At 40.2% G+C, this 22769-nt stretch overlaps 2 protein-coding genes across 8 annotated transcripts in view; one reads left to right on the top strand and one right to left on the bottom strand.

Moving 5' to 3' along the window:
• Positions 1-3778, top strand: part of ATG13 (autophagy related 13) — a 34638-nt gene extending 30860 nt beyond the window's left edge. For all 4 annotated transcript variants that reach the window (XM_060763755.2, XM_060763764.2, XM_060763773.2 and 1 more), the window contains 2 exons: positions 633-761; positions 2033-3778. In XM_060763755.2, coding sequence (XP_060619738.1) covers positions 633-761; positions 2033-2110 — 207 coding nt within the window. In that variant the 3' untranslated portion in view covers positions 2111-3778. The remainder of the gene's footprint in view (positions 1-632; positions 762-2032) is intronic.
• A 6515-nt stretch (positions 3779-10293) lies between these two features.
• Positions 10294-22769, bottom strand: part of ARHGAP1 (Rho GTPase activating protein 1) — a 36893-nt gene continuing 24417 nt past the window's right edge. For all 4 annotated transcript variants that reach the window (XM_060763716.2, XM_060763735.2, XM_060763725.2 and 1 more), the window contains 10 exons: positions 22108-22195; positions 21702-21833; positions 21114-21200; positions 17770-17868; positions 17099-17206; positions 16723-16799; positions 16273-16350; positions 15606-15734; positions 14631-14734; positions 10294-13937 (listed from right to left, as the gene is read on the bottom strand). In XM_060763716.2, the coding sequence (XP_060619699.1) occupies positions 13758-13937; positions 14631-14734; positions 15606-15734; positions 16273-16350; positions 16723-16799; positions 17099-17206; positions 17770-17868; positions 21114-21200; positions 21702-21833; positions 22108-22195 (1082 nt within the window). In that variant the 3' untranslated portion in view covers positions 10294-13757. The remainder of the gene's footprint in view (positions 13938-14630; positions 14735-15605; positions 15735-16272; positions 16351-16722; positions 16800-17098; positions 17207-17769; positions 17869-21113; positions 21201-21701; positions 21834-22107; positions 22196-22769) is intronic.

Below are 22769 nucleotides of genomic sequence, written 5' to 3' on the forward strand. Positions count from 1 at the left end.
AATATGGGCCCAATATCTCTAACCTAATATTTACTTTAACAAAAATGGGGGTTAATAGGAATCAGTGGGGCTGAGCGAGGGGCATTGACTTTACCTGAGACTGATGTGTCAGCATGTGGACAGAGCAGCCTCGCTAATCAGGAAAGCTGCTTCTTCTCCTTTACGTACTTCCCCAGCAGCCTCCTCCATTCTTTCCCAAAGGCCCTCCCCCTGGGCTCACTTGAGGCAAATGGGAACTCGCTTTCCCAGCAGCTCTTTGTGCTATGCAAGCATTGAAGGAGCCTTGTGCTCTCTCCTAAGTCATGATGGGAGTTGAGATTTTTCTCTATGTGTTTCTCACTTTCTCAGCCAGTCAGAGACTTGTTTGATTGTCTTCATTCCCTTCCCCTCTTTTGGCGTGCACTTGGGACTTCAATTCCCAGAACCCCCTCTTGTGTTTTTTTAAATGTTATAGTAAAAACTTTTTAAAAATTAGTAGTTTGGTGAAACATTCTGAAAGTTGGCAGGCTTGTAAAAGTAAATGTGGCCTACAAGTGAGGTGAGTTTCATGCATTCATAGCAATTACAGTTTTTAAAAGATGTTGCATAGCATTACTTATGTAATACTGACTGATGATGTATCATAATTCCAGAAACCAGCATTTTCTAAAGATGACATCCTCCCAATGGACTTGGGGACATTTTATCGTGAGTTTCAGAATCCTCCTCAGCTCAGCAGTCTTTCCATTGACATTGGGGCTCAATCCATGGCAGAAGATCTGGTATGTGAAAATGGATTTTCAGTATGTCAGAGGCATTGATTACACAACCTAAACTCCCAAAAATAGATGTTTTTCTGAATGTCTTGGTTTTTAGGTCTAACATTTGAGGCACCAAAATGTGTGCTGGCCAGTGCTATCACCATGCTATGCTACTTACCTGAACAAACCTTCGTTTATAGAACATGTCAAATAACTCATTTGACGGTATGTTAGAAAACAATGGCAACATCATCGAGAGACGAGGAACTCCACAGTTTAAATCTCACTTCCCATCGATATTATTAAAACCAGGTGAAACAGACCTAGTAAATGGCCACTTGTGTTATTTCTTATTTAATACCATTGTAAAAATTTGCCTACACTACAGTCATGTTAATGTTCCAGTTCAATCAAGTGAAAAGGGAGTCAGTAGTGATGCTTCCAGCACTGCACTAGGATTTATTGTAATACTTGCAGTAATCTAGATTTTAAAACTTGTTATCAAGCAAAAATATTTCTCTTTTAGCAGTTGTCTGCTGAAGAAATTGAGCTGTTCTGGGAATTGTATAATTCTTAAACATGTGCTGCTCCCTTTCTCTTTTTTACTTTTCTGTGTACTCTCCCTTGGAACAAGCCTTGTACCAATGATAAGTTTTTGCATAGAGCAGTGGTTCCCTAGCTGTGGTCCGTGGACAACCAGCAGTCCGCAAGAATGAAAATATGGTTCATGACCTCATAATTACTACACTGTTGCCTCGAAACAATGTGGCAACAAGAGCGACTGGTCTCACAAAACCCTCTTACAGTGCCGAGGCAACGGGGATCTTGAGAGGAGAGAGGCTGACTGCCCACGAAAGATTACTGCTACACATCAGCTCTAGGTTATTAAATATGATTTTCTGTGGGTGAGCAGATGGCGACTACTGGATGGCATATGTTCTGTATCTGAAACTAGAGCTGATGTGGTCTATCCAATGCAGTTTTCTGAGTCAGCACCCCAAATAACCAAACTGAATCGAAAGTTGACTAAAAACTGGTTCATAACCCTTTTGGTACTAATGTTGGAGAGTGGTTCCTGGGCAAAGTGATCCCTGGTCAGAAAAGGTAGGAAACCACTAGTTTACAGCATATTGTTCATGAAGTTGTTGTGCAGGTAAGTGGAGAGATCTGGGTGCCACGTTCCACGGTGCTGCAGCAACTGGATAGAAACTGCTGGATTCATTTATTGATTCAAATCTGCCTCAGATCAGGATGATGCAGCTGCTCAGTTGTAGTTTTGTTTCTCTTCACAGGACTCACTTCCAGAGAAACTGGCAGTTCATGAGAAAAACGTCAAAGAATTTGATGCCTTTGTGGAGACTTTACAGTAAAGTTGAGCCTCTTCTACAACAGCATTGAACTTCCTCTAGGATACCTTAGAAAAAGAAGCCCAGAAACTCTGTCTCTTTCTTCAGTCAGCATTTTGTTGTGCTCTGCCACCCCAATTTAGTAGGCACTAATTCCTTTGCTCCGTCAGATGCAGAAAGAGTTACATTTCTTGGAGCGACCTTGGGATGGGAGTGGCTCACTTTCCTCCTGAGTTTGTATCTAAGACCATGCATTAGGGGAAAAAGGAGATCAAAAGCCTCGTTCTTCCATTCTCTCATCTGATCCGAGAGCTGCTTCCTGCATCACCGAGGTTATAAGATCAGGTTTCTTAGAGGACATTCCTTTATTTGCATTTGCATTACCACCAGGCAGAATATATCCTCACTGAACATAACTGTTTTTGAGCTTTGGACAGATTCTGCTAGAATGGACTCAAACAGCATCTTTGCAGAGTCAGCCTTGTCTTCAAGGAGTGCAGTCAAGACATTAGGGCAAGGGGCCAGTATTCACCTGTAGTGCCCTAAAACAAGGCAAATAAAATGTTGCACATTTGCATGTGGGAAGTAGGTAGTGATGGACCTGTTAAATGTGCAGTTGAGAAGCAATCCATAAAAGCAGAAAGAAATCTTTCTGTATATTTTCTTCCAACACAGAGTATGTAAAAACAATACCTCTCCAATGGCTCAGACAAAATTTGTGTCATTTGGAGATGATTCAGTAAGAAGTTGTAAATAATGAGTTAGGAATCCTAATTCTATAGGGTTATTTAATTAGGGGTCTTTAGTCCAAAGTTCTTTTCTTGATTCCCCCACAGATGTTGCTGCTCTATAATAAGGTAAATGAGAAAAAATATTTATTACTCTAAAGGAAACTTATATTTAAAGAAAAACTGTATGTGATGTTTTCACTTTGTTATGCAGTCCTATCGGCTGCTCTGTCCTTGTATAAGAGTCCTGTACCAAACAACTCTGTTCTCTCGTCTCCAACCCCCCCCAACCACCACCACACACAGAGTATACAATAACACTTATTTTCAGAAACAGATGTGGTTATTCCGGGAAAGTTCTCTCTCCTGGGAATTGACTTGGTTTCCATTCTGCCCTGTTGGAGTCCATGGATGTCAAATAAAATGCATGTGTCAGTGCAGTGAATTTCCAGGAAGTTTTTTAAAAGCTGGATTTTGACAGGCTTATAAAATAAGCCCAGTGAGATCTGCAGCTAGAAAGTAACTTATTTGAAGAAGCACATTTTAAAGAAGGTTGTGGTCATTAGGTTCTGATTTAGCTAGAGGTTTATTTTTATAGTGAGCTAGCCATTAAGCAGTGCAGTTAGTTGTCATCAATATCTATTGTTATCTATTCTGCATTCTCCACCAAATGTGGGGAAGGGAAGAGAGGAAACAGTATATGCAGGAGCTCAGGGATAAATTCTTGGCGCAACTTTTCCTTTGATAAATCAGGCTAAGGCTGCAGTCCTGTAGAAAGTCCCTTGAGAGTAATTCTCATTAAACACTGACGTTTCCCTCCAAGTAAATATGCTAGAATTGTGAAAGAACACCCTCTTTCTCCCTCCTTTCTCTTGCCTGCTCTCTTAAACTTATATCTGGAGGCATTTTCAGTTTTGAAGGACATCTGTGTTTTCCAGATTAAAATAGATGTTAATTCCCCAAAGTGGTAAACTCCATTCTTCAACATAAAAGGAATGTTGGGAAGAGGATTGAGAGCAAGAGTAGTTGTCTAACCATGTAGCCTCTGGAGTTTTCTAATCCCTGCTGTATCATAGAACATAGCCAAAGGCTCCATTTCTTGCCTTTATGTTTTGCATTACTTAACTAAAATTGTGAGAGGCTTATTAATATAGATTTGAAAGTGACATTTCATATTTGTTTGTGCAAATCCAGTTTCTGACTTAAATTGCTCTGATATAGTTATCTTTTGCCATGAATGATATCATCATCTAAATAACCTCAAAGGCATTTCAATTACTCTGTAGGAGAGAAATATTCCAGTTCCGAGTCACTGTGTGTGCATAATCTAGGACCATAGCTTTCAGAGAACCTGCCTAAGCTTTTCTCCTTCCTGCCAGCCTGAAGTGTGAATACATGTACAGTGTATTCTGGTGTCACTGATGGAGTGCCCAATGCAAGTAACAATATTGACACAGAGCCAGTCTTCCTTGTCTGAACAGATTGGCTTTAAAGCAAAAACAGCAAGAGAAAAGCCTGTTCTGAAAAATGGATAAACAAAATATCTGCCAGCTTTCAGGTTTGTTAACCACTTGCAGTTAAATTGTTCATGCTGTGATGATAAAATTGAACTTTTCCTGCCAATTATATAGAGCTTAATAGGTTGGTGGTATGTAGTTTGTGCTCCGCAGAAGCTGGAACAAATCTTAAGAGATTTAAAACATAATTGTTTTATTAGTGGGGGGGGGGGGGGGGGGAATCCTTTATTGAGAAGCTATTTAGAATAACCTTCCGCATTTGCTCACATACTGTCACTTGTCCAGTACAGGATTTCAGAGTTCTTGGTCTAGAAATTTCTGAACTTGAATTCTAAATAACCACTGCAGAAGGCATTAAGACAGTGGTTCTCATCCTGGGGTCCCCTGATATTTTTGGCCTTCAACTCCCAGAAATCCTAATAGCTGATAAACTGGCTAGGATTTCTGGGAGTTGTAGGCCAAAAACATCTGGGGACTCCAGGTTGAGAACCACTGACTTAAGTATACACACAAGCCAAAACATCTCGTTTCTTCCATGGATTTCATTGGGTGCTCCACAATTTCTACTACTTGTGTATTTGTCCATCTTCGTACTTGGGTTCTTCCTTGTCACAGTGCTCCTGTTCTTGATCATCCTCATCTTCATATTATGACAGTGAAGAAGAGGACAAGCAGAGAGATTGCTTGTGCAGTTTAAGATGGAAAGTCACACCTACATCTCTGGATGGAATTGCCATGGTGGGCTGCTGCTGGTAACTGTTTCCAAGGGAAAGAGAATGGGCAGAGCTGCTGGGTTTCCAGGCAGAATTATGTACTACATTTTGTATGAGTTTCAGAACCATGGCACCTTACCAATTCTAAGAGCAAATTGCTCCTTAGCTCTGCTGTATCAATGTATTAATTTACTAGCCAGTTTTGCAAAATTTCAAAAATATCTTAGTAACAACCTGATGCTGCACTACTGCAGCTGGCAACTTCCAAATGTTTAAGGGGAAGGAGAATGGTCCTAGATCGCTTATCTTTGGAAACAGATATCAGAATACTTCATGTACTAATATAATTTTCAATAAAACGTTTATGTTACTCTCATATCAGCTTTCAGCTCAAGTCCCAATGTACTTATGCAATCAGTTCTTCAATCTGAAATGTCAGGACCACTGAGTGGAACAACTTTTACCACGACAGCACAATCTGAAGTCTATTGATTCAGAAGTAGATCCCACTGTGCTCAGTGATGGGTGTTTCTTTAAACTAAGGTAATCATGAGATGACAATAAATGTTTCCAAATAATTACACACATATATCATTTAGGAGGCAGAAGCAATTAGAGTTGGAAGAGATCACAAGGATCATCCAGTCCAACCCCTTCTGAAGGAAAAGCACAATCAAAGTTCCCCTGACAGATGGCCATGCAGCCTCTGCTCAAAAACCTCCAGAGAACGAGAGACTGCCATGCTCCGAGTCAGCAGCATACTCCACTGCCATACAGTTCTTGCTATCAGGAAGGTCTTCCTAATGTGTTGGGTTGCTGTGAGTTTACTGGGCTATTCTTCCTAATGCTTAGGTGGAATCTTTTTTTTTTCTGCAGTTTAATTCATTGCTCTATGTCCTAGTTTTCAGAGCAGTAGAACCTTACTTAGAAGTCTGATGAAAACCTAAATCTCAAACATCTTCAGATTAGCAAATAATAACTCTGGAGAGGGCACACCCCTGAACTCCACTTGCTATCTCCCTGAGAAAGGCTGAACTTGCCCCCTATCATTACTGTTCTGACATTTTAACAGGGCTCTCCTAAAGTGAAATGCCGTTGACTATGTTGATGAGCAGGAAGTAGTACTGCTGGAGTCTGTAAGAGAAGTACGAGGTAGTTCAAGATAACCTTCCACAAATACAGTAATGTACCTGTTGATCAAGATCATGTCCTTGGAGAAAAGTAGCTTTGCTGCTGTTTACTTATGATTCCTAAAAAAGGATAAGGATTTTTATAACCACAAAACTTTATATTCACTAAATCATGTGGGCACAGGAGTTGATTTTTTTTATTAAACTTTACATCAAGTTTCTCAAGTTAGGTAATACATCTTCACAAAAACATGTTCCACTGTTCCGAGTCTTTAGTAACACTCTTGCAATTTTTAAAAAGCAAATTTTGCAGTGACCTTAAGATGCAGAACTACTGCTTAAAATTCTTTGCAAACCAACAGCTGTCAAACTAATGCACCTTGAGATGGCTTTCCAATACTTCTGGTTAGTAAAGCAAGACAGTTGTATTATTTCTCCAGTGACTTCATGCACAGCAATAAGGAAACTAGTGCAATATGGAGAATTAGTGCAATGTGGGGAAAGTATGAATTTACTGTTTGTAATTATTATTGCTCTTAAAAGTGAATTAATTATATCAAACATCGGTTATGGTTTGATAGCACAGTACTGTCATCATGAATTGGCTGATATTTCCTTTGACGTTGAGTCTTGGGGCAAATGCTGCGTCTTCCATAGAAGTGTCGCAACCATGGAAGAAGTCAACAAATTGAACACCATGTATTTGTGTAATAAAGTATGCACATGAAAAGTACTTAGAAATAATATTTGTGTACATTTGAGCAGACCATGATTTCATGCTGAATTTCCTCTGGCACAACAATTTAATCCAGCAAAAATAGAAAAGGGAGGTGCTTCCCACTTTCCATTGTAGTTCTCAGCCCCCACTAAACCATGCTCTAGAGAACTGGGGAATTCTCCAGAACCACCGTTCAAGTACTTCAGGGAGTTAAAGGAGGCGGAAAGAAGGAAAACAAAGTGTGGCCATGCCTTGTTAGTTCCATATTGTCTATAGTAATGCCAAGGCCAGTATGAATTACAACAAATTTCTAAATGAGAGCTCCATCCCAATCTGTATTGTGGGAAGGGAGTAAAATAAGGTGTATTTTTAAGCCACATAATCAATATAGCTCAGAGAAGGAATCGTGGTACTCCCTATTATTAATAATCAATTTACTTTCAGGCTACAATCATAAAATGGGCAGTCAAATTATTTCTTGATGTTGATTTTGTAATTTGACAACAGCAACAACCAATCCTGGATATTAATACATTCCTATTTGGGAGTTTACACAAGAAGTTAGTTTAGAGCCAAAGTACACCTGAAGATACACCTCAGTGGTCATTCTATTCATCTTAGGCCAGATGAAGCAGACTCTGGTTTGTGTGTGGGGGGGGGGGGGGTTAACTCTGTGAAGTTGACAATATTGGGCACAGGAAATTAATACATGCTCCCTTTCCAGTAAACAAGTGTTGAGAATATTCACCAGGTTTACTAAAGGCCAGTTGTTGTTTTATTTTATTTTTTTTTAAAAGAAACAAATCAGCACTTTTTAGAACTAGGAATTATTATCTAAGGCTCCAGGGCATAGTCTAAGCTCTTGAAAGGAGGCTGAAGAATTCAGAAAGTTATCCAGAATAGGTTCAGACTTACAGGGCCAATGACTTTTCACTGTATTTGTGGGCAGATTTCAGCCAGCCATCCTGTTTATGACAACAGAGGATTTGAATAACTTACAGTTTCATGTGGGTTCTATGAATGATGTCTTTACCATTTTCTTTGTTAATTTTAAGGCTATTTTTTAAAAAGATGATATAGTACATGATGCAGGGACATCCCTTGAAACTAGATACACAGCAGGGTTTCTCCTGTTGCTGACCAGGTGAGGATCACAATAGGAAGAGAATTGTAGCACAAAATTCTGACCTCTACTTGCACTTGGGGACCTGCCCCCACTTCTACAAGGGTTTTTTCTGCCCCGCCCCCAGCCCCCCAAGTCCGGCTTACAAATTGTTTTTAAAAGTTTTTAAGGGAAAAGGCAGTGGTTGAGAGTATGGTAGGGAAGAAGCAAAGACTAAATAGGATAACAAAAATAGGGCAAAAACAGGAAAATAGAAAAAGTCTGAAGATGGGAGGGATTTAAAAAAAAGAAAATGATCAAAGTTAAGATTAGGGGAAAACCCAGGGAGCAGACAAAGCAAAAAAGCACTTCTGAAAGAACATCAGGGGAAAACGAGAAAGGATATAGCAGCCCATGCTATAGTTTTATCCTAACCCAGACAGCAGGGGATAACCCAAATCCAGGGTGTGTCTTTTACTCTATACAAAAAAATTAAACACGAGTTAGTGCCAGTCAGACCTCTACGGCAATAATAATAATCATCATCATCATCCTGATTTGTACCCTGCCACCATTTCCCCAAAGGGACTTTGGGCAGCTCACAGAAGCACTCCCAAGTGCCACATGCAGACAACAGTACATAAGTATAAATACAATACGGCAAGGGTCTTCCACATCCAGGACACCACAGCAGAGAAGACCCTCTCCAACATACTTGCACTGTTTTGCCTTCACTGATACGACACAGTCCCTCCAGCAGATCTCAAGCCAGCATAAGGGGAGACAGTCCTTTATGTATTGAGGTTCCAAGATATTGAGTCAGCAGTACAACCACTTAAAAGGTAACACAGCCTATTTGCTATCAAAATAGGCATTGTTGTTTTGTGTCTTCAACTAAGTTCTTACTTAAAGAAACCCTAAGGTGAACCTATCATGGGGTTTTCTGAGGGTCAGAGAGTGTGATGCACCAAAGGTTATCCAGTGGGTTTACTTGACCATGCAGGGAATGAAATCCCAATCTGAGTCATAGTCCAGCACTCAAACCACTACACATCACTGGCTCTGGTTGGTTAATGAAGCTTGTGGAATGAGGACAAAGAAGCACATCTTTTTTTTTTTTTTTTTTTGAAAGACCAGTCCAATTGAAACCACCACCCCGCCACCATTCCTTGAAAGACACAACCTCCTGTGTTGGGTTGCTGCAGCATACCTACAGCAATTAATGCAATAAAGCTTGACCTGGATAAGAATGGAATTCTACCCAGAGTGATCTTACTGTGTGTTTACTTACGAAGTGTATATGGTTTCAAATTGCTTATTGACTCATGACATAATGAATTTTGATTTTCTTAAGCAAGGAATACCTCAAAGGTGGTTTTGCCAGTTTCTTAATTTGAAAAACAGCCCACAGTTCCTAGTAATTAGTTGTATCCCGCCCATGTACTTTATTCCCCAAAACTTCAGAATGGTATATAAGCACCACTACTGAGGGGGTCACACACACATCATTCTAAACTAGCTACTTATTGAGTTTCTTAGGAAAAGGTCAAACTTCCTAGCTAATATATATTTATTCTTTTTCCAAAGAGTGATATGATCACACAGTGAAAAAACACTCATGTAAATGATACATAGTTTAGAATAAGTCCAGATCTTAGTGAAGATTTATAGATCTTGTGAGCTACAACAGGGCCAGGTAAGTAGAAGTTAATGATCCAGATCTACACCTGGTTCCATTTTTGTCACGTTTCCCAGAACAGGTAGAACATTGCAAGCATTCTCTTGTTCTCCCAACTATAAAATGTTGCTCTCAAAAGTGGCGTTTCCTCAAAGAAACATCTGACGCATATGCAGAAAGGTTTGGCACACTGCATTTTAGGGACGTAATTATACCACTGCCTCAAATAATTGGTGGGAACCGCATTGCAAAGTTTTGCCATCATTCTCATTCCAGTTTAAAATGCACCCATCTTCTGTTACAATGACAATTAATGTACTACATTAATTAGTAACTATGAAACAAATCATATCAGAATATCTGCAGCTGGGATAAAAGACATGGCAGTTGTATATCAGCCAGTTGCTAATGAAATCCTATTGCAATATACAGTACTATATAATTCTAAAGCAATGGGATGAGTTTAAGGATGACCAACCATCATCTTTCAAAAGGATTAAATATACTATAGTATAAGGACTGTGTAATTATAAAAAGTATCACAATTGTATTTTTGAATAGGCATCATTGAATGACACTAACGAACTCTTGAGCTGACTGCATTGGAGAAAAACACGAAGATTCTGTATTGGCGTTGGGTTTTTATTGAAATACAAAAAGTGCAAATGGTGAAATACAAGATTGGTACTTTCAGAAGGAAATAAACATAAGATGTGTGAAATAAGTTCACAGTACAAACCTGAGTCCTGCTTCCAATAAACATTAATCATGAGAATGAAAAAAGCAGGGGGTAACACCAACAAAAAGCAAAGCTGTAAATTGTGTATAAGGACCCCAGTGATCAAGCAAGCAATGAGGGGCCACTTGGCTGTGAAAGACCTCTGCTGAGTCAGGAACACTTACCATAAGGCATCTATTTGGTCTCACTGTTAGATGCATCCCCCAAAAACTCTTTTCAGTACAGACACAGGAAGGACTAGAGGCAAGGACTCTGAATGTGTTCAGGGACCACATAGACACCAATTGCCTTTATCAAGAAAGCAAAGGCTATAATGGAGACAAAGTCCACCATCCAAAGAAGCATTATGGTCAGTAATTCCTAACACTGAAGCTAAGCAGTTAGGCAGAACCAGGTAGGTGTCTCACTGGGAACACAGAAGGATAAAAAGTTTAGCCATTGCTATCAGCCTCTATGATGAGAGGGGAGGGAATGGACATAGCTGGTCCCATAAGATGCTGATCCCATAATCTTAACTGCCTGCTTGGATGCTTATCACTCTAACCCCAATGGTAGGGATGGTGAAAGAATGTAGTTCAATGCTAAATGGCAAAAAATCCAGACATCATTAATAGGGTGCAATCAAGCCCAATACACAGTTCCACAGAGCAGCTACAGTGACTGGAAAAGGGAAGATGAGTTGAGCGGGTGAGAAACAAAGAAAGTAGGGGAAGCAATCATGTGCTCCAGTCTTCCTGGCAGCTCCAGCAAAGGGAGGGAAATAACAGCTATTTACAGTGGCTCACTTCCAGGGAACTTCGTGTGCATTATGTGCAGTACCTAGCAACACAGAGCTTTGTAATAGGACAGACAAGAGGAGGAAAAATCTCACTTAGAAGTTTTAAGTGTCTGATGGGATTTATAAAAAGTGTAACTGCTTACCAAAGGGCACTCCTCTTTACTCAAATGCTCTTTACTCCTTGCCTCACTTGAGACTTTTTAAAGTGAAAGGATACAGTAGCTGAACCAGCAGCCCCAGGCCCTCATATTTAGGGTCTTTTCCTCACAAGTGTTTCCATGAAAAACAGCTGCCTTTTCCTCTCCACCCGAGGAATGTGGAATGAGGACTGGCAAAACTGGAATCAGAGCACATCACTATTTCCACTGCCCCACTACTAAAGACATATAAGACAGCAGATATCAGCAAGGCACCTCAAGAGGCCTACTGCCATGGACTATAGATTTCTACAATGGGAAGGGGGTGAAACGTTATCAAGAAGTAGCCACCTGATAAAAGTTTCATCCTTATTGAACCATTCTAAACTCAGTAAGAAACACTAAGAGGCAAGAATTCTTGATAGTCCTGCTCCAAATACCTTGGTTTACCATTTCTTAAAGTATTTGGACGACTACCAAGAACTAGCACACTAATATAAAGAGCTAATCCACTGGATGTGGTGACAGTACAACCACTGATAATCTTAGCATATTTATTGGCTCTCGTTTGTCAATAAAGACCACAGCAGAGTTTTTCATTTAGATTTTTTAAAAAGCTGATTCTACATTTACAAAACAGCTTCTTTGCTGAGTTCCCTAGAATTTAACTGGTACTGGAAATTTCTGGTTCTAAATAGCCATAAAACACTGCTGACCTTTTAGTGAACAGTAATCCTACTATTTTACCAAGTTTGTTTATAAGCTTCATGAGACCAAATAGGCGTAAGACAGTTCACAGTGTAAGACAGTTACAGAAATATATCATGAAAAAGTACTCTTAACATCCAAGTTAAAAGCAAAGTTGGCTGCATATCCAGTAGGAAACCATTTGATTTTCGTAATGGCTTAGAACATCTGTGCTTGGATAATGGCTAAGCTTGGTTCAAAGTCCAGACCGATTCAGATCTCTAGGATGAAAACAGGAACAAATCACATGGCCTGAACACCAACCACAGCTAAGCAGTAATATCAATTCTATTCATAGAAAAAGACAGAAATACTCATGTCTTCATGTGCCAAATACACCAAATCTGCAAATATCAGAAAAAACTATGAGTTCTCCAAGGACATGAAGATAGCTGTCCTAAAATGTGAAAAACTTAATGCTCATCCAAACATCAGAACAACAAACCCCAGAATAAAGGGCAGGGTAGTTCCTGCATAAGGTTTGGCTTTAGAGATCAACCTTTTGGTGAAAGAGGCCCCAATTCCAAATGGAAAGGCATCTGCATCCAGGGACGTAAGTGTCTCCCAGTGTGCACAGTGCCTGTGCTTTAGTCACATTGGGTTATTAGGGCAAAAGATTTAAAATGGAAAGGGAAGGGGGTATCACCAGCAACAGTAAAAGAATGCTGTAACTTTCCATTTGGGGAAAGCACACGGGATGGACCCATCCATGGCAGATTGCTCCAGAGAATGTGACTTTGGCAACGTGATCTTCGACTTTGGCAGTTTGGGGAGATAATGCCACCTGGGCAGATAGAACCCGTTTATAATTTTTATAGATTTAAGGGCAAAGAATCGGCCCCAATCTAAAAACAAACAAAATGACCATTGTTCTCTCTCAAACAAGAAAGGTTTGCTAGCAAAGCCAGTTTGAAAGAGAAACTCTGCTAGGAGAGATGGTTTCTGCAGAAGGGTACTATAAAGATGGTGAAGTAAGTGAGCTCCATAATATCAGAGGGCAACTGTATAAAGATAGGGAAATTCTAATGGCATCTACAACAAGTGCCAGAGTTCCTGGAAATATACAAACAGCAATATAAGTAACTAGTAAGAAAAGTGAGCATCCCCAAGACAGTACAATCTTCTCTTGTGGCCCTTGGACTTTGAGTTCATTCTTCCATTAATCAAGAGTAGAAGATGGTTATCTTCAGCTGCAGTCACCCGCTTCCAGCAGAAGAATGCTCAGGACTATATGCCTTGGGAACATGTGGCGAGACAACACAAGCCGGAGGGGGGAAAAAACAGAAAGATCTGCCCGCCAAAGGGTCACTGCAGCGAAATGCATTAGTCCAGATCACACAGGCACAAAGAAGAGCCATTTCGTTTTTTAAACAAAACTGGAAAAAGAAGGGCACTGTAGCATTCAAGAGCAAACTGGTTACTGGCATCTCAGACAGACAACCCAAGGCAGAACTTGGATAGATCTAGATAGGGAGGCCTGCTTCTCACTCCCCGCATAATCATGCATTGTGCCCATCCCTTGCTCTCCCTCATACATACAGAAAGGCCCTCTTTCACTCTGCTTATCTTCCAGAGTTCTCCCAAACTTGGCCACGGCTCCAAGACAATAGAAAGGAAAAGGGGGAGGAGAAAATAGATGGTCGTAGTAGACACAGAAGGTGTGGTAGCTCAGACAGACTCTGGATCAAGCATCCATATTCTGGAAAAGCTCCTTCTCATTGTCCAATAGGAACTTAGTGAAGGTGTTGATAGGATTGATGGCTTTGAGGGTAATGGCAGCATCCTTTGCCCACAATAGGTTTGGGCCAAAAACTACTGCTAGGTTAGCGTTGGTCATTTTATTGATGTCACTGTTAGCAGAGACCTAAATGGAGGAGAGAGAGAGAAAAAGAGACAAGTCAATTTAAAGACAAACAGACTTAGTTCAGGTATATTTTCAGCTACTGCTCAGCCAAAGATATATAAGGGCAACCTTCCATCTTTTGAGATTTAACGTCTTAAAGTAAAAGTCAATGAGAGTCCACTTAGAATTACATCCAATTTAGTACAAGAGAACTCACTCCAAAGTAAGTATACAGGAGTAATCCTTATATCTGACCAGTTCCCGACTAAGGGGAAGTCAGAACTCCTCTGCTACAGGATGACAGTAAATAGATTTTTAAAAAGAAATCCATGGCTTCTCTGCAAACAGAACATTCACAGGCAGAAGGAAAAACATGGAAATGTCTGATCTTGGTCACATATTTTAGAAAAAAATCAGTCATGTGTCTCTACTACTCATAAGAGGTAAGATAAGTAAGACAAAAACAAAAAAACAAAAAAAACCAGAACTCAAACAGTGGTCAACAGGATGTAATAAGTCAGTGAGGAGAGCATGAAAAAAGTAACACTGCAACTCATCATCTGTAGCATCTACTATCTTGCCTTCCAACAAGATAGCTCCATTTAGTTTCTGTGGTACATAACCACTGATAGACAACATCTACAAACACCTTTTAAAGCCCAACATCATGGCCATATCTTATGGCAGTGTAGTTCAAAGTTTGAGTAAGCTTACCTGCACAAGGAATGTCACCAACACACAAAGAACTTGGTAGTTTTCCTCTGGCAAAGTCTGGAGTGTTTTGCGAACAACATCCACACGCTTCTCTTCTTCTACGCCTAGAGAAAAACAAGTGAGGCACATTCACCAGTAAACAGGATGTTGGCTTGCATGGGAGAAACACTTTGCTGAAGAAAGCCTAAGGAGAGGTCGACTGTCCAAGAGGTATCAGACGTCCATTACACTGGTTTAGGTAATAATAATTGGCCACTGTATGAGATATCCAACCAGAAGACATCCAGCTCAAGTTCTGTTATCTCAGGTATGGCTGTGCACAATCATACTTGTGAAGAGATAAAGATGGGGTTTGCTAGATGGGGATTGATGAACCAAAACTGAATCCTGGTAAGAAGTTCTGTGGCTGGGTGACTGTGTGTCCAGAAATTGAGCAATTTGTCTGTGCAGAACAGGAGGTGCTCTCCTAACAGGGACAGAGATAAAAGGATGCTATTTATCCCTGTCTCTGTCAGTCCAACTGATTTGATAGGAGATAGGACCTGTTATGGCTTTGCCTAGTATGACAGGTACAATCACTCCTTTATTTGGGAGTTCCCTTGAAACTCCCAAGAGAGCACACTGATCCTCATTCGAACACTGGGCTGTGGCAAACTTTCATTGTACCATCCACCATGTCAAATGATCTCACTATTGAGATTAGCTAAGGTCACCTTGCAGAAGTACTTCCTCAAAAACAACTTCAGCCATATTTGCTTTCCTGATATTTTTCTGACAGTTTCAGTTATTATGAATGATTCTGCTGTTTTATTAGAACCACTTTCTTATGAGAAATGGTTCCCTTTGAGATGCATAGGTAAAAAAGCATTATACATTTTTCCCTTTAAAAGCAGCATATCTGTGCGTGGGGCAGATTTGGATGAGGTTCTGTGGTTGGATGCTGTGGAATTAGGATTCTTTAAATAAACCACTCACTGTAGAAATTGACAACATCGCTGTAGAGGCCAAAAGTGAGGAGAGGTTCAGGAAGGTCCCGCAAGAAGGTCTTGAGAATCACAGCAGGAAGATGAACATCATCATACTGTAGGAAGTCCACAGGCAGCCCTGAACAAGACAAAGCAGTTAGCTCCAAAGCAGCACAAGAGCATAGCTTGCCATGGAAGAGCTAAATTATCATTAAACAGACATAGCAAAGCATGTCATAGAACCACAGAGTTGGAAGAGACCACAAGGGACATCCATATTACTGTGAGTTGGGACCATGACAGAGCAGGCAACACACACAGTTGGGCAAAAGAATCAGTGGCACGTCAGCCACCTCTAAATCAACAGTAAAAAATATTGTTTGGATTAGAAATGGTGGGGACAATGGATTCATACAGAGATAGAGGACAAATTTGTTACACTGATTAAACACAAGTGCTGAAAAGACGGAATAAGTTCCTATACCAATACATGGACATCTATTCTCAAACAGGTTCATGGGTTCCAGACAGGTTCCAAACAAAGTTCTATTAAATTCTAAAATTCCCTGTTGCGTGAGAAGATTTCCATGTGCCGAAGGTAGACTTAAGGCATAGGCAGAAGAGAGAGGAAGAGTGGGAATGGGCCATATTCTTGAGACAGGAAAGCAAGTGCTTACCCATATTGTATTTCTGTTGAACTTCTCTAACCGTTTGTGTGTTTGCAGACCGACGAAAAATCCCCTGTGTAGTAAGAGCTGGAGAGAAAAAAAGGCAAGAGCTTAGGGTGGAAAAAATAATTTCATGGCAGGACAGTGCTAAAACACCTGAAGTTTGCTGACTATCAAGTGGCCAAGGGATCTGCTCCTGTAGGGAAGAGAAATCCACTCTCAATTTTAACACTGCTCATCTCACAACTGCTCTAAGCTGAGTGGGAATCCACTGGTACTGAACCATGCTCCTGCACCAACAGAGTACCCATTCAACCTGGAGCACAATGGGAGGAATGGGGTAAAAGCCAGAGTAGATTTGTTACCTCCCAGACAGTTCAGCTAGAACTTATGCAACCAAGAGAGACATTGAAAGGCACACAAGATAAATCAGAACAGAGCTTTTCCTAGCTCACTCACCATGTTCCTGTAGATAGGCAATTGTTTCCTTGATCACCAGTGGGGTGGGATTCTGGTCTGGACTCTTCTCCCGTAACCTGTTGAGAAAGGATGTAAATGACATACAGAGGAACGCCTCGAACAATACACAGCAAAAGTCAAAAATCATATGAGAACTCAAATAGTGGGGAAAATGCAAAGGTACAGGAAAGTCTTTGAATCTAACCTAATCTCCACCTTCTTTCAGAATGAGATCTTGGCTGTTCAGAATGCCAGGAAAAACGGTGAGCACGGTTATAGATTCAATACTATTGGAAACTATTTCCAGAATTATTCAGAAAGAAAATATAGGCAGCACTGGGCTAAAAGGTTAAAATAAAATAATAGTAATGCTTACTGTTGGAGAGAAACTCCAAACTGTTGGTTAGGCAATGGTGGGCGAGGTGGTGTTACTTTTTGAGGCATTTGAGAGGGCTTTTGTAGTGATCTCAGGTATTCATCATACCTACAGGGAGAGAAAGACACAGAAAGATATGCATGGCATCATCTCATTTTACAAAGGGAATTCAAAGCAGATGTCTGTCATCTTTTTTTCTCAGGAACACATAAGAGAAGGTTCTGGTAAGTCCATCCATAAAGTCCTTCTACAACAATTATAATCTAGAGCTTGCTGCATACCTCTGAGAAAACTAAGAGGTGTGAGTGCCAATATCTGGCACCATAAGGCCAGAATGACAGCAGGAGAAAGTCTCAATTCAAGAGATTAAAAGTTAGCTCCCTAGCAGTAGCTAAAAGAGTAAAGGGGGGCAAAAAGACAAGGATGTCTGGGAAACAGCATCCAATATAAAGGCTGTAGGAAGTGGGGCCCAAACATGAAGAAAAAGAAATACTTCTATTAAGAGTCATCCCATCAATTCACAAATTATATGAAAATGTAGAGCAAACTGGACTCCTGAATACTTTTTCTCCACTCTCTCTCCCTTCTCTTTTCTCCCATTCAGCCATTCTCTTTGGAGCAGACACCTCTAAGAAATCTAGGGGAAAGCAAATAGAAAAACATTGTCTCACTTTAACACCTGGCTTGGGATCCCCAGCTGTTCCAGCTTCACATGTTCCTCCAAGTCACTCAGGTAGTTTGCATAGAAAATCTTACGTCCAAACTTAAAGCTGCAAGACAGATGACAGAATATTAGGGTTGTTTAGTTATGGGGCAGCAGCAACATACTTAAGGATGGCTGGTCGACACAGGACTCTATGAAGAATGGTGCACAAGAATGTAAAAATAAAATACTGCACTTCACTGTATAACAGTCATGCACTGTTTTGGGGAGGAGAATTAGGGGTTCAACTATTACGCAAGAGGGGAGCCTTTTTTCTGAAACTGTAACTTTTTAAATAAAACGTTGAAAAGAACTTGAGAACATATACAGAAATGTCCAGAAAACAAATATACATAGTTAACACATGCTGATCTTCCTTTTTGGAAGACTGCACACCACTGTCATTGCTGCCAGTATCTGATGTCCTGTCTTTTTTCTCTTACCTATCACTCTCACACACTGCATCATCTTCTGATCCACCCAGTGCATTAGAAATGCCAGGTTTTAAAAGCTTTTCACAAAAATGTTCTCCATGATAAAGGCCCAACTCTTAATGGCCCATGTGTACATCAGTTCTAAGAATGAGTGTTTCACATTTCCAGCTGATGTCAATTGGTGATCACTGCTCATCATCCACTCATTGTACAAATGACTCAAGTAATCTTTAAACAGCTTGTTCATTGATACATTCAATGGCTGCAAGATAGAACTTAAGCCACCAGGAATCACTATCTCTTGTGTCTTACCATCATGGAGAAGTTGCTTCACTTCCTTGACAATGTGACTTCGAAAACTATCCAAAATTAGCAGAGCCGGCTGCTTCCGTAGCACACCCAGTCTTAGTTTTAACCCAATCCATCATGAGTTCTTAGTCCATCTAACCCTTTGCCTACATCCATACATGAATCCCACTGAGAAATTTTACTCCCTTAGGCATTGTTTTCCTCTTTAAAATGATGTAAGGCAGTAACTTCCTTCCATCAGCTGTAATGGCAAGCATTACGGTGCACCACAGTCTCTTGTGATCACTGGTTCTCATAGAGACACTAGATGACCCTTTTGGTGCAATAGTACTGTTCTGGGACATGTCAAAAACACAGCAGTCTGCTCAGCATTACAAATTTGCGAAAAGGGGTATAACATTTCCTTGTGCATACACAAGCTTTCTACCTTCTTGGTGTAATCAGGTGGCAGCTTTTAGCATAGTGTAGTCGCCTAGATAGGTTGTGTCATCGCATGAACCTCACAACCCAACTAGACTTACCTCAAACTGAATTGGGGTTTGCAGACTACCTCCTATGCTTTCATATGCAGCATCTCATAGGATATGCTGCAGTCACTGTCATACATCTTTATTACTTACTCAAATACTTCAATTTGTGGAAACTTGCCTGTTTTGGGGACCTCTAAATGCACACCAAGTAAGGGTGGTTTTATCTAGCTTGTCTTTCCATTTCCACCAGTTGCACAGCAAGTTCTTATTGAGAGAAAAAACTTGTCTTCCTTCAGTTCTCCTCAGCAAAAGCAATGACTCTCAGCTTGAAGCCTGCTGAATAACTTCCATATTTACCCTTATTCATGGCCAGCAGTTCAATGGAGGAAGGTAACCTCTATTGTGTAAACACTCTCCAGCATTCCCTTCATGTGTCTTTTTGCCCTGTCCTAAGAGCTTTACCACTTGCCAGATCTTTTACCAAGGGCACATCACTCACCCATCCATCCGACCAAAGACCCTTTCACCTGTTTCACTCAGTCGCCCACCCACTTGCCTGCCCAAAGACCCACTCGACCACACATCACTCACACACTCACCCACACAATCACTCAGATGCCCATCCATCTGCTGCCTACCCCGTTCCAGAAATGCTGCTTCTAGCAGCCTTCCTGTAAGGGAGTAAGCAGTCGATGGATGGGCATCTGAGTGAGTGCGTGCGTGAGTCTTTGGCAGGTGAAAGATGGGTAAGTGAGTGAAGTGGGCGGGTGGGTCTTTGGGCAGGTGAATAAGCAAGTGGATGGGTGTTTACAATTATGAGACTGCCTAAATTAAGGATGTGACTCTTATGTGAGGAATCCTTAAATACTAAAACCATGATCCAAAAACTGGGGGCGCAACTACTATGCGATTAAATGCAGTACTCATGCAGAAGTTAAAAGGTAGACCCTCATATTCTACATTGCACATATATACTAACTGATAGGTAACTGGAATGATAGTCTATCTTTACACTTGGTGAGGGATTGGAAGCTTCTCTTCTTCCTAAGGCAGTACTCTGGCTTGAAGATTCTACTAACCCTGAACCCTGCTTTATGTTTTCATTCTCCCTCCCACACAACTCCCTGATAGAGACCAGGAAATCTCTGTAGGAAGTCTGGGTTATCAGCCAACTTAGTGACACTTATGCAAACAATGTAAGCACAGGCTCAGCAAAAGCTGGGAACTTGTGATTCCTGTAAGACAGGGACAGTGGCCCAATGCAAGTCAAAACATCATTCATCAAAGCTGAATTCTGCAGCTGACCAAGAGCAAAAAGAAGGAAAGGACAAACAATGTTCTCAGAGTTTTACACATCACTGTGGAACTAGTTTGCAGAACAATTTCTGTACTGTCTGCTACAAAAGTAAAAAAGTGTGTAAACAGGGCATCACCTTCCCTCCTGCCTTTGCGAAATATATTATGCATGCCAAGTTGATCACAGAAAGATTAAACATAAAGGGAAAATTGAAGGAAACTGGTAAACTATGACAGGAATTACAAAATGGTGAGCAAAAGCTTGTTTAAAAGACAAAAGAGCATATGTATGAATATACCTGAAATGAACAAATCTCATAATGTTGGTTTTTCTTCTCATCAATGTATTACTGAATTTAAACCAGCAAGACAAAAATATAAATCCTCACTTGCTGTGTTTTAGCCACTTTCTTTCAGCCTGACCTCTGTCTTAAGATCATGGTGGGGACAAAATTAGAAAAAAAAAATGGTAAGAAGGTGAAATTTGCTATCTTTGGAAGAAGGTCAGGAATAAAGACCCAATAAATACTAGGAGTGGGAAATTGCGAACTGGTGACAATATTTCTGCCTCAGGCCTCTCTGAGGGCCAAGTGAATTACCAAAAAACGGATTATCTGAAAGTGCACTTCTGATTTCAGAAAACAAAAGTGCATTTTAAATAATAAACAAGTTCCAAGCCCCATTTAAAAAGTGGACTATTGTGACTGGAAACTTTTAGAAGTGGCAATTCAGTTTTTTGAGCCAGATAAAGCCATTCCAGGGAGTGAAGGGTTGCAAAAAAATGGCACAATTGCCTTTCCTACCTGATCAGAGGCTTAAAGAGAATCAGCAGTGTCTTGATGAACATTGTTGGATGCACAATGTACAATGCTTTGATATTCTTTTTGTATCTAAAATGATAAGATAAATAAGAAAGAACTTGACTTGCTGTGAGAAAAACATACAGCCATCCCAAACTATTTACTTATAAAAGCTTTCCAATGAACTCACGTTGGTGGCACGCCTTTTGTACATGTATTATTTTGTGACACAATAATTAAATTTTACTAGCAAACCGGATGCTAATCCAACTCCTTAGAAGGGATACAGACACATATATAAACCACAATAATGAAATGTATGGGGACACAACATAGCTCATGAAAACCATTCATTTACATTTCTAACAACATATTATTTATTGCTTATTTCACAAAGATTCAGAGATTTCTTATGGTGTTCATGTGACACACCTATACAGTGCAGTTGACACACTAGCGTGTCATGACACACAATTTGAAAAACTCAGAACTAGACTATATAACCCTTAGGGAACCCTATAAAACAATTATAATTACATATCAAATCCTTGCAATGCTAATTTTTCAAATTTCACATCTAAGTACACTTACTTGCGATCAAATTCCCGATAGGCATCCCGCAGCCAGCTTAGTGATGGCTTGTTCTCACTAGTCAGGCCATGGTGCAGATACACCAAGGTGTAGTCGCTCTCCACATATTGGTCCAATGTATACTTCAAATAGCTGAAGGAAGATGGTCATACCAAGATTTTAATATGTATTTCTTTTTAATGTTCTGTGGTCTGCAGAAAGATAATTTAGCTACTGCAAGGAATAAAATAGTAAGATACGGCCCTTCAAAAAGAGAGCTGGAGGAAAATTCTGGCTTCAACACTGAAAGATTGTTACATAAATATAGCGAGCCCCAAATTACTATCACCTGTAGAATTGAATTCTTAAGGAAGATTGTCAGGACTAAGCTTCATCAAAACAGGTGTTCCCTTATAGTTGCACGCACCTCAGCAATTTCACATGATCAAGCTGATAGCTGGGAGGCATCCGGCAGGCACTGAACAAAATAACTTTCCGCCCATACTTGTCATCACCTGAGAACAAAAATGGCACATATCACAGAAGGTTAAAAGACCAATCAAGGAGCCTTTAAAAAGGGGGTGCAATAGTGCAAGCACTGCTTAGTACTTGATTGTTGCTACATCATTCCAGTGGAAAATTCAAATGGCCTGGTTTGTCACAAAAATTAACGTTACATAACTTCACCTTCATAAAGCCCTCAAGGTGTCATTTTGGGAAAAGGCTGTGAAGACTCAGGCTCTCAAGGGCAAGAGGTGGAGAAGAGTGAGGGGTCGTATTAAAAAAAAGATGCAAGGCCATGATACTCTTGAGTTGACTGAAGACTATTTGATTTGGAATTATAATGACAGCACAGAGGAGAAATGTAGCCACAATGCTACTATGGTGAATACAATGTATGTTTGAATTCAAAGATTTAACCGTGTTAGTCTAGAATATTAGCAATATAAAGGGATTTTAGAGACTGAGGAAACAAAGTTGGTAGCATAAGTCTACAAAAGCTTATGATAGTAAATTCATTCTCTCAGTCAGTCTATTTATGGTGCTGCTACAAAAGCACTTTATGCTACTGATGTTTGTAATTCAAAA

This window comes from Anolis sagrei, chromosome 1 (assembly GCF_037176765.1).
Source record: "Anolis sagrei isolate rAnoSag1 chromosome 1, rAnoSag1.mat, whole genome shotgun sequence".
In the NCBI taxonomy this organism is placed as follows: Eukaryota; Metazoa; Chordata; class Lepidosauria; order Squamata; family Dactyloidae; genus Anolis; species Anolis sagrei.